The sequence below is a fragment of the Thamnophis elegans genome, chromosome 5, assembly GCF_009769535.1.
Source record: "Thamnophis elegans isolate rThaEle1 chromosome 5, rThaEle1.pri, whole genome shotgun sequence".
In the NCBI taxonomy this organism is placed as follows: domain Eukaryota; kingdom Metazoa; phylum Chordata; class Lepidosauria; order Squamata; family Colubridae; genus Thamnophis; species Thamnophis elegans.
This window is the reverse complement of record NC_045545.1, coordinates 95892918-95904506: the sequence shown is the minus strand read 5'-3', so window position 1 is coordinate 95904506 and position 11589 is coordinate 95892918. Positions and strand designations below refer to the sequence as shown.

At 41.4% G+C, this 11589-nt stretch overlaps 2 protein-coding genes across 2 annotated transcripts in view; both read right to left on the bottom strand.

Moving 5' to 3' along the window:
* Positions 1 to 2864: 2864 nt before the first annotated feature.
* On the bottom strand, positions 2865 to 9753 carry LOC116509477 (zinc finger and BTB domain-containing protein 46-like). Its single transcript, XM_032218628.1, is given in 5 exon segments — positions 2865 to 3342; positions 3345 to 3527; positions 7779 to 7861; positions 7864 to 7944; positions 9741 to 9753. Coding segments are annotated over 5 exon segments (552 nt in total). The 3' UTR covers positions 2865 to 3150.
* The window catches only part of ZBTB46 (zinc finger and BTB domain containing 46), a 46210-nt gene continuing 42488 nt past the window's right edge, over positions 7868 to 11589 (bottom strand). The window contains exon 7 of the mRNA XM_032217811.1: positions 7868 to 7952. The gene's annotated coding sequence lies outside the window, so the exon portion shown is untranslated. The remainder of the gene's footprint in view (positions 7953 to 11589) is intronic.

Below are 11589 nucleotides of genomic sequence, written 5' to 3'. Positions count from 1 at the left end.
TCTGTAAACCTCAGAAAACAAGTTGATGCAGTAACTATGGTAGGCATGTTGGGTCAATGCAGGCAATAAAATGCATTCTTTGAGTTCAAGAAAAGAGTAGCTTAAATCGCAGCCCTCCAACGAATGGGGAGTGTGGGAAAAATAAAAACTATGATGGGGAAAAGGTGAGAAACTGATAGATTGGAAAAAGACATGAGCAGAACAGCATGTTTCTTAAATTGCCCTCTCGGTTCTCTTTGCTGCACAAGCTCCGCTCCACTAAAGGAAGAAGGAAACAGTGGAGCTGTGATATGTAATGAAACAAAGATAGGTAAAATATACAGTTTGGGGGAAACTGCTCCTTAGTGCAAACCGGAGTGTCATTTTTGATCGGACCTCCCCAGTGAGAAATGCAAAATTTAAACGGGGAGCCTTTTAGCGCCGAAAAGCTGCTTCTGCCATGACGGCTACCTCCCGCCTTTCTTTGAATTTGAAGCCCTTTTAGGGGAGACACAAACAATCTGCCTTACAAATTAAGTTGCAGGATGCCTGGCATGGAGCCCATTCAGTCCCTGGGGCAGCCTCCTAGAATCTATAGAAGCATAGGCAGATGATTCTATTGCTCTTAGTAATCCGTTATTTTCTGTCTTTCCACAATCTCCGGTTAGATTAGATAGAAGTACAAGTATAGGCAGTGTTTGAAGCAGGGTGTGTTTCAAAGCCAGCCCAAAGTAAGACACCAAAATTACTGCATTGATACAATAAGGCCTGGATGTACTTTCTTGTCATGATCACAGGGTGGATAATGCTACCTTAAATCTGGCTCTGTCAACTGACATAGGGCCCCTGATACGGGCATCCTATTTTGGAAGTAGACTGGTACAGATCTCTCGCCTCCATCCCACCTATGCGTTGGTTCTTTTTATCTAATGTTACTTTTAACGCGTCAGGGTTTGATGTTTTAATGTTCCAATTCTGTGATTGTTTTATTCAGTTATTTGTAACATCATAAACTGCCCAGAGTTATTTGCAGAGCCATGGGCGGCGTACAAATTTAATAAATAAATTTAAAATAATCGTAAGTACAAACCCCTGCAATTCTGCACCACTTCAGCACTCATTTTCTAACTGGCTTTTGGTAGGTTAAGCCAAGGTTGCTCCTCTACAAACCTGCATAGGAAGTTCTTTAACTAGGAAATGATGCTTTTCTTTCACTTTCTCTCTTTTAGAAACATTCAGGCGATTCTTTCTGGAGGATTAACCGTGCCAGGTGTCTTTCATTCTTGTACACTTCTCCCTCCTCCACTGACTTATGAAGAAGCTACAAATGAAAAGCAATAGAGAAAATGACACAAAACTCTGAAACCAGGATGTTCCCAACTCCTTAGGTTATATTATTAAAACATTCAGAGATTCCAAAAGTTAGAAAAAGTGCCAGAGAAGGAAAGGATATATTACTCTTTAGAAATTATGATATGTTACCTTGGTTATCAGATCTGACAATACACAGATCCTGTTACACACACACGCACACACACACACACAGAGCACCTTTAACTGTTTGACCTCTCTAACTTGTTTTTTTTTTTTAAGTCAGTTTTAAGATAGTGGTTTTGAGGCTCAAGGTATTTGGAATGAAACTGCAGGTTCTGCAGCTAAGAGCTTTCAGATGCACTTTTTCTGCTTCAGTGCAGGAGGCAAAGATGAAAGAACAAGCATTATTGGCCAAACGACCTTTTTTAAAGCTGTCCCAGAAAAGTAGTCAGAAATCCTATTCAATCATTACAGAGAAGAAAGGACACGAAATATCTTGTGTAAATACAGAAGGTTGCTTCCCCAAATGTGCAGATCCTAAAACTCCAGGTAAAGAGGTACTAAGGCCTTTGGACAGTGGTGGGATGCTGCCGGTTTAACAACCGCTTCGGTGAGCATGCACTTGTGAGCATGTGCTTTGCGCACACGGTGCTGAAAATGGAGCATTTAGAAGCTCAGCTGCTGCTTACTTACCAAGTCAGCAATGGTAAGTAGAACAGCTGAGTTGAGCTTGAAAGCAGGAAATAAAGGACAGAGCGGGGGGAGGGGGGGAACCGATCATTGGAGCAAACCAGTTTGCTCCCAGCTGATTGTGGGAGCTACCGGTTTGCCCAAACCCCCACCCTTGCTTTGAAGGAATATGTGAGATTTCCTTAGGGCGGTCAAAGACATCTGCTATCCAGGCTGGGAAACTAAGTGGAATTTTCCTGCTCATGATGCTTGCTATATTGATGTGGTCTTGATTAGAACTCATGCCTTGAGAGGGGACTGTGCCACAGACAAACTGTACAGGCCCCCCCACTCGACCCAACGGCAAAGATCGGCCCAGCCGACGTAGTGACTCGATGCGTGGCTTAGTAACCACAACCCAACCCAGCCATTTCTTAACGGAGCTTGACCAAGAAAACCTTTTGGTTCCTCACGCGGCCACGATGCTCGGTTCCAACATCGCCTCTGTCCCTGAACGAGCGAGAAAGAGACACATCCAAAGACAGAAAAGTGGATTTTCTTTTGAGACTCAGCCACAAGGGGGCATGTTTGTGGCGTGGGTGTCTCACTCTGCCCTCATTTAGCAAGCAAGTTATAAATGGAGGCAACCTGAGGTTATTCAAATGCCAGTGGGCTAAATTAATCCTTTGATCAGCCCACTTCAGGGAAAGAGGACAACAGTTCTAGAGAAGGCTGCTGCAGGCGGTCAAACCTATTGTTCTCTCCGGCTGGGCTCTCAAGCGCTCCCACTGTTTGTTTACCACCGGTAACCTTGATACCACGTTCCCCTGCTGCGGGAGGGTAGTTATTTTCAAACATTTTTGACAATTATCGTTGGAGAAGCACATATTCTCTCTGTGTTAAGTTTGACCGTGGAAAAATAATATATATATATTATTTTCTCCTTTTCCTATTTTTAAAACGGTTGGAAGGATTTAAGAGAAGGAAGTGACAGCATCGAGGGAAAATGCTTATTGATGCAAAAATCCGACAGAGAACTTATCTTTGACCAAAAAAAAAAAAAAAAAAAGGTCCTCACACATAGTACGTTTCTATACACGGGGACAATCGCGAGGCTGCTGCAGCTTTCCTGATACAGCTCTTTCCACCGTGCGATCCCCAAACCGGCAGGAACCCCCCCCCCAATCCCTAAGAAATCCAAGCGAAATCCTTCTCGGCCTCCCCAGGGTTCTCCAGGGCAGAGTCAGCGCCATCTTTGTCGTTTTCCAAGATGGCCTCGTCTTGTGAAATCTCCATCTCCTCTTTCCATTTCAGGTCGTCTTCCTCCTCCTCGTCTCCTTCCGCCTTGAGGTCGTCGGGGTCTTCAGCGTAAGGGCCCTCGGGCCGAACAATCCATCCGGGGACCCGTCTCCCCCACTGGCTTCCAAGCGGCCAGCCATGCCATGACCGGAACAGTCTGTGCACACGCCGTGGCGACGGGAACCGTGCTTGATGCCCACGCTGGCGGCGGACATGAACACCCGGCTGCAGACTTTGCAGACGTATTTTTTGTCTTTGCTGTGAACCTGGGAAGGAAGACAAAAGTTAAAGTCTCCACACAACTATATATCTCGACAGGCAGAATCTGTGCCAATCATTCTCTCTCTCCCCAGGCGTTTTGTTGCCAGATAAAATGGGGGGAACTTTTAAGTATATTTTGTCAAAGTGACCACAGATAAACAAATGTTTATTTTGATTTAATTCCATTTTATTTTGCCTCCAAAGGCCTTGGTTATTATCTGCCCTATGCCACAAAAGCATAGTAAAGCACAAATTAAATATAAATATTCTTTATGAAATAGTGTGCTATCGCAACTTTATTACCTTGTAAGTAAGTCAAGGCGGTGAACATACAAAATATTCCTTGAGGGATCATGGTGCTCTTGGAGCTTGGTTGTTTTCTTGCAGAGGTTTCATTACTCAAATTAGGTAACATCATCAGTGCTAATAACAACATCAGTAGCACTGATGATGTTACCTAGTTGGGTGATGAAATGTCTGCAAGAAAACAACCAAGCTCAGAGAGCAGCAAGGGCTACTCTTTTCAGTTGCTATTTTCCCCACAAAAAACAACCCCTATATATTTGAAAGGACATAAATATACAAGCATTTTCCTTTTTTTGCATCTTTGTGCAGATAGTTTTTAGTTTTCATTATCAACTGATGATAGCTTGTCCCCCTTGTGCATGCCTTGCAATCTTCCGATTTTTATTTTTATTTTAAATGTACCTGAAATTCGACCACTGCGGTGAGTTTAGTTTCAAGAAAGAACAAAGAAGAGATTGGAGGCATGTGTGTCTGTAGCTGAATTAATGTCTCGGGCTACCCAAGCCCGCCCCAGTGGAGCAAATCAAGGGGCATCTTGGGAGCAATTGGTCCCTTGTCCAGATGGCCGAGGCAGTCATCCGAATGGACAAGGATTCGCAGAGAGAAGGAAGAAGGCAGCAGGTTCTGGGTACTATGGCAACAGAGTGTAGTGGCCCCTAAACATTGCTGTTGAAGCACTGCAAGCTAGCTGCCCATCTTCATCTACAAAACGCCGCCATTTGGCAAGGCAAGATGCAACCTTGCACTTGCGGTAAGCAGACAGTAGCGTTATCAGCTGAGCGTTGAAAGGTTTTTCCCCATGGAAAGGAAGACACGCCATTTCCAGAAGGCAACTGGGTGCAAGACAGCCTGTCTGCAAAATATCCTGCCCCGATATCCAGAGAACAGCTGGGAGGAAACAGGATTTCTTTCACGGATGCGCTTCCTATGTTTGGCTCTTGCTACAAAAGTCTTGGAATGGTTTAAAGACCGATATGAGACTTCCATTCAATATTCACACAGATTTTTTTTTTCTCTTTTAAAAATCTGAAGCGTTTGAAATATTCTGATGCCAGGAGGCCTCCGATTTCTTCAAACCAAATACGGGAGGAGTGTGTGGGGATGGATTAGGAGAGCTCTGGTCTACTCATAAAGCACATTTAACTGGTTAATGATTTAACCTGGTTTTAAATCCAAACTGACTCCTAAAGTATTCCAATGGACCGAATGTGCATGATACAACATGCTACTAAAAACTATAACCAAGATTTAACACTAAACCTGCTAGGGTGGTGATGGCTAACCTTTTTGTTGAGGCGTGCCAAAAGCATGGGGAGCATGGGAGGGGTCGGGAATGCCCACACCCATAATGCAATGCCCTCCCCCCGTGCCTCACTGAAGCCTTCGTACGTCCAGTTTCTGGGTTGGGCTGTTTTTTCTCCCTCCGGAGGCTTCAGGAGGCTTTCCTGAAGGGTATGGAGGGCGAAAAATGGTCTAAAATCAAGGCCAAAATCAGCTGGCCAGCGTGCTCATGCGTGCTGGAGCTAACAGGGCAACACTTCATGTGCCCTCAGAAATGGCTCTGCGTGCCACCTGTGGCAGGCGTGCCATAAGTTTGCAATCACGGTGCTAGGGCTTTCATTGTCTTGCTTCAATGTGTTGTGTGAACTGGAGCTGAAACCCCACTAAAAGACTTATTTTCTAGAAAAATGCTACTGTTAAAATAGTATAGAAACTGACTTAAGGTAAAGATTTCCCTGCACACATGTGCTAGTCGTTCCTGACTCTAGGGGGCGGTTTCAAAGCCGAAGAGCCAGCGCTGTCCGAAGACGTCTCCGTGGTCATGTGGCTGGAATGACTCAACGCCAAAGGCGCAGGGAATGCTGTGACCTTCCCACCAAAGGTGGTTCCTATTTTTCTACTTGCATTTTTTACCTGCTTTCGAACTGCTAGGTTGGCAGAAGCTGGGACAAGTAACGGGAGCTCACTCCGTTACGCGGTGCTAGGGATTCAAACTGCTGAACTGCCGACCTTTCTGATCGACAAGCTCAGTATCTTAGCCACTGAGCCACCGCATCCCCTTAGGAACTGACTTACAAACTATTCATTTAATGCTGATTCAAGGTTACAAAGGCGCTGAAAAAAGTGACCTATAACTGTTTTTCACACTTATGACCATGGCAGCATGCCCACGGACATAGGATCAAAATTCGGGTGCTTGGAAATTGACACCCTGACTTCCAACAAGCAAAGTCAATGGGGGGAAACCGAATTCATTTAACAATTGTATGATTCACTTAACATCTGCAGTGATTAACTTTTTTGCCTTAATAGCTTGTGGCAAAAAAGGTCATAAAATGGTGCAAAAACTCACTTAACAACTACCTGGCTTAGCAAAGAGGTATTTTGAGCTTAATTGTGGCCGTAAGTCAAAGACTATCTGTAATACAATATCTATCACCAGATAACAGGCAGATTGCTTAATTAGTCTTCCTGAATAAGTTTCCCATTAATTTATTTCCATTTATGGTTCATTTCTGAAAGTGACAGGAGGTATGTAGTTTTAACTCACTCAAGAAAAAGAATTCAGAAAATAAACGCCACCATGATTACCATTAAACTAGAAAAGTACTCTTGTAGTATAAAAGGAAATATTAGCTACTTAAGTAATCTTTGGAGCATCACTTATCCCCAAAGCAATCTTCTTTACCAACACATATATCTTACTAATGCTGATCACATAATTTGGCAAAAATACTGCTCTACTTTATAAACCTATTGATTTTCAACAACAAAACAAACTATCTGTCAGTTTTATAGGATAAGTGGCAGATAAGAAAGAACGCTGCTTACACATACCAGGAATGGGTTTTTAAAACCTGCTTCTCAAAGTCAATATGTAGATTCTGTACATATCGAACATGCCTTGTTAATGTTATTTTACTCTTTAATTGGTCTACTGGTTAAGGAAGCCAGGAGACTGAGAGTTCTAGTCCTGCCTTAGGCACAAAAGCCTGCTGGGTGACTTTGGGCCAATCACCAGGAAATGGTAAGTTCTAGTTCCATTTTAGGCATGAAAGCTATTGTAGCTGGGTGACTTTGGCCAATCACAGGAGACTGTACTAGTCCCGCCTTAGGCCCCAAAGCTGATTGGATGACTTTGGGCCAGTTCCTCTCTCACAGAATTGTTATGGGGAAAATAGGAGGAGAAAAAAAATACTGTGTGTCTTTGCCACCTTGAGTGTATATTTATGTAAATATGGCTGTGTGTGTGTATGTTCCAGCATAACTCGGAATGCTTCAAGCAATTTCAACCAAAATTGGTACACAGATGACTTACTCTCTGGAAACAAATACTATGGAGATAAGACACCCTTAACACCGCTCGGTGTGTGTGTCTGTGTGTCTGTGTCTGTGTCCGTGTGTGTTCCAGCATAACTCCAGAACTCTGGGCCACTGAAATGAAAAGGACTGAATTATATCTATAGTGTCAAGTCACAGTACTTTTGACAGTGATAGTGTGCATTTTGGATTCAAGTTCTGTTAAGATACAGCCTGTTGTGCCTTAAATGGCTTCTACTGTACAGCCCAGTGGAATTGCCATGGTAACAGCTTTGCAATACTCCACAAGGGGGCTCCCTCTAATACAGGATTGGGATAAAAACATACCCGGGTTATCAGCTAGCTATTTATAAAATATAATGAAGCAGAATAGAAATAAATAAAAATAAAACCATATTCTTGTTTCGAGTGTACTTAATGTTTTCATAGTTCTGTTACAAATTTTAAATCCATCACTATATGCAATGTTGGTAAAAATTATGCCCCAATAAATAGAAAGGAGGAAGCAAAAGCCGTGGGCATAATATCTCGGTCAATCATCCCTCTGCTCACCCACATCCTCTTTCTTGCAGATCTCAAGTTTCTATCCCACTTTGCCTCTTGCAACGTCTCTAGAGGTCCCAGCTTACCAAAGTGTGCCGCTTCATGTGCTCCCGTCGGGTGAATTTCTTCCCACAAATTTCACACGGGTAGGGTCGTTCTCCTGTGTGGATCGCATATGCCTTTTCAAGATGCACTGGTGCATGGCTGAGAAGCTGCAATAGGGACACTTGAACTTCTTCCTGATGACTGTGACTCATTTACTGAAAAGAAGCACAAGGCAATGCAGGTTACAGGTCTCTCTTTTGAGGTTTGGGCACAATTTTGTAAAAAGAATGAAGGCAGGATAAAACAAACAAACAATAAAATAGCCAATCTGATCATTTTTCAGAGAATCTCTGCACTGTCTCTGGGTTTGGCTTCAGAAAAATAATTGTTAGCTTATCTTGTAAGTTTTCAACATTTTAAAGATAATATAACTGTCATTTTTTTACTGTGAGCACACTAGGTAAAGGTAAAGGTTCCCCTGCACATGCATGCTAGTCATTTCTGGCTCTGGTGGGCACGGCTCCTCTCCCTTTCAAGCTGAAGAGCCAGCGCTGTCCGAAGATGTCTCCGTGGTCATGTGGCCGGAATGACTAAATTCTGAAGGTGCACAGAACGCTGTTTCCTTCCCACCAAAGGTGGCTCCTATTTTTCTACTTGCATTTTTACATGGTTTCGAACTGCTAGGTTGGCAGAAGCTGGGACAAGTAATGGGAGCTCACTCCGTTATGCGGCCTATGGATTCAAACCGCTAAGCTGCCAACCATTCTGGTCAACAAGCTCAACGTCTTAGCCAAAGAGTACCCACGTCCACACCATGAGCACACTAGCTCACATCAAAAATGAAATTCTGTTGCCTGCTCAACATTTTTATTTGTGTTGATGACCATACTATATTTTGCAAGGAAAGAATTGGAGCCATAACTTAACTGCTTCCTCATTCAGGGAAAGGGCTAAAAGAAAAAAAAAGTTTAAAAGATGCTTTGAGACCCAGATATGGGCCAACAGCCCTAAGTATTTCAGAATCTCCTCTAGCAACATCTGATCAATATTGTTTTATAAAATGTAATATCTATTTACACGTCTGTTCGAGCATTCTGTGCTAGATGACTGACTATATAATGAGGCATGGAATAAGAATCTTTAGTGAAAGACCATTTTAACAATTACAATAATTTCTATAGATTTAAAATTATAGGTAATTGAACAAAAATATTGCTGTACATGTATTGGATTACCTATTCCAGCTGGTGGAATAGGTATTCCAGTTCAATGGGCAGGTTCAGCTAATTGTGGGAGACGGGTAATTTAAATCAACATTTGTTCATTTAATGGAATCACACTCACTGTCTTTCAAATGTAATGTACTTATTTCAATAGAAATATCTCTAGATGTGCTGAACTTAGTTGTTTGTCTGCAGACATTTTATTATCCAGCTAGGTTACATTATCAGGGGTAGTGAGTGTGAGGTTAACTGCAAGTAGCTTATACTGCCAATTTGGTAAGGGTGCAGTCTCCTCCTGGTTGTTCCTGGATTAGAATATTATCTTTTGCCTGATTTATTTCTTGTTGTTATTGTTTTGAAGTTTCATTGGGTTTTTTTTTTTCAAGTGCTTACATTATTTCTAAGTATTTTTAAAGCGTTTATATTGTTTTCTGGAAATGAACAGCAAGATAATGGAAATAGTGTGTACTTTTATGTTGCAAAGAAATTTATTTATTCTCTGTTTTAGAATCTGGAATGACTCTCAGAGGTTTACACCTTAAAATAAATTTAGAATAGCCCTTCGAGGAACAGTATTAAGCAATAAAATTGATTTAAAAAACAACCAACATGACAAAGTGATCAATTGGGAAAGGTAACATTAAACTTCAAATGCCTCAAGGAAAAGTTCTGTCTTAAGGAATGATTTATGGGGTAGAGACACTGGGCCTATCAAGGGAAGGCCATTATGTTAAGCACTGGCTACCCCTGGAAAACTTTAACTGACCCCACAGTTCTTACTTGTACATGTCATCCTCAACTTACGACCACAATTGACTCCACATTTTTGTGGCTCAGCAGGACAATTATTAAGTGAGTTTTGCCCCATTTTACAACCTTGTTTGCTGCAATTGCTATGTGAATCACTGCAGTTGTTAAGTTGTCCCAAAGGTGGTTTTTTCCAACAGGTAACTGGACTTTCGCATCTGAATTTTGATCACATGATCATGGGGAAACTGCAAAGGTGGTATGGTGATGACATTTTTCAATGCCACTTTGTAACTTTGAACTTTCTAACTTTGAACAGCCACTAAACAAACTATATATGTATAAATATGAATTTAGGATTATTTCTTTAGTACATAATCAACTCATGGCAGGCAAAAGATTGGCAGATCACCCCCAAATTCTTGCCAGAAGACATGATGAAACACAATCTGACAACACATGTGCTATTCTCAACCACAGTCCAACCCCATGGGCTGTTCTCAATCACAGTTTCAAGTGGAAAACTATTAACATCTTGGACTGAATCCAAAAATATTAAGGAGTTCCTGGAGGCTGGGCATTCAGACAAATCATCCATCAATAGACACATAGAGACAAACCACATTTACACACCATTAAAAAGAGATAGTGCCAAACCTAGGAAGGAAGCAAAAAGACTGCAATAGATCTTCTCCACAGAAGTCAATATTAGATAAGCAGGGATCAACATCAGACAAACAATCAGGCAGAAAACAATTCTTTGATCAAGGAACCACCAAGGAAGAAACTACAACCCCACCAAAACTGCCAGAGCAAACTACTGCATGTAAACAGGCAGTTAACCTCTCACTGACTCATACTGATAATGTTATCTACTTGGGTAAATAAACATCTGCTAGCAAAAAATCAGGTTTAGAGGGAGCTAATAACCCCATATGTATGAATCTTTAAGGGTCCTAAGGCTTTTATCTAAATTAATGGCTAAACAACTATGTTCATTTTTTTCTATGACTATATCACATATTTAATCTTAATATTTGATAACCAAATTTGTTATATCAGTTAGTGTCAGAATTCAATTGCCTTGGAAAGAAGATCCAGCAGGTGAAACTCTAATTAGTATATTGACACTATAGGTAATGAAAAGAAAACAGGATTGAAGGAAACAAGAACAACTTTATAGCCAATAATGCAGAAAATATGGATTTTTGACACAATTCCTCATTTTAACATCCCAATGAAATTTGGACTTCTGTAGTAAAAGAATTATCGAAATAAGATAACATTTTGTATTTGAGACTAGAAGCAAAGAAATGCAAGGGAGTAATAAATCCACTCACACAAAAAAAGCAATTATTCCTCTATTGCCCGATCATCTCTAGAGAAAACCAGCCTATTCCCTCATATATAGAGAATTCCAGGTAGCTACTAGGTGTCAAGTTGACATATGCCAGCTTCAAACATATCAGATTGTTAAAGATGAAGGACAAAGATTCAAGAGGAAAGGAATAATATTGAGACTGAATAAACAGGTAGGAGAAAACAGTAGCTATGGCAGTGCATCTCAGAGTGGTTTCACTCTTTCCAATCAATAATCTAATCTAATCCTAATCTAATCATTTTATAGGCGCTCAAGGCATCTTTCTCTAGGATACCCCTTCCTTTTATTCTCACAGCAATTATCCTAGGATATAGATTAGGTTGTTTAATTTGCATCCTGTCTTTATTATTTTTACAACCAACTCAAGGTGGCAAACGTACCCAGCACACCTTCCTCCCACAAAGAAGAGGGGGTCACATTATTCTCCAAAGCAGGACAAAAAACAATGGTTGGAAACTAATCAAGGAGAGCAGCAACCTGGAATTAACAGTGAGGACAATT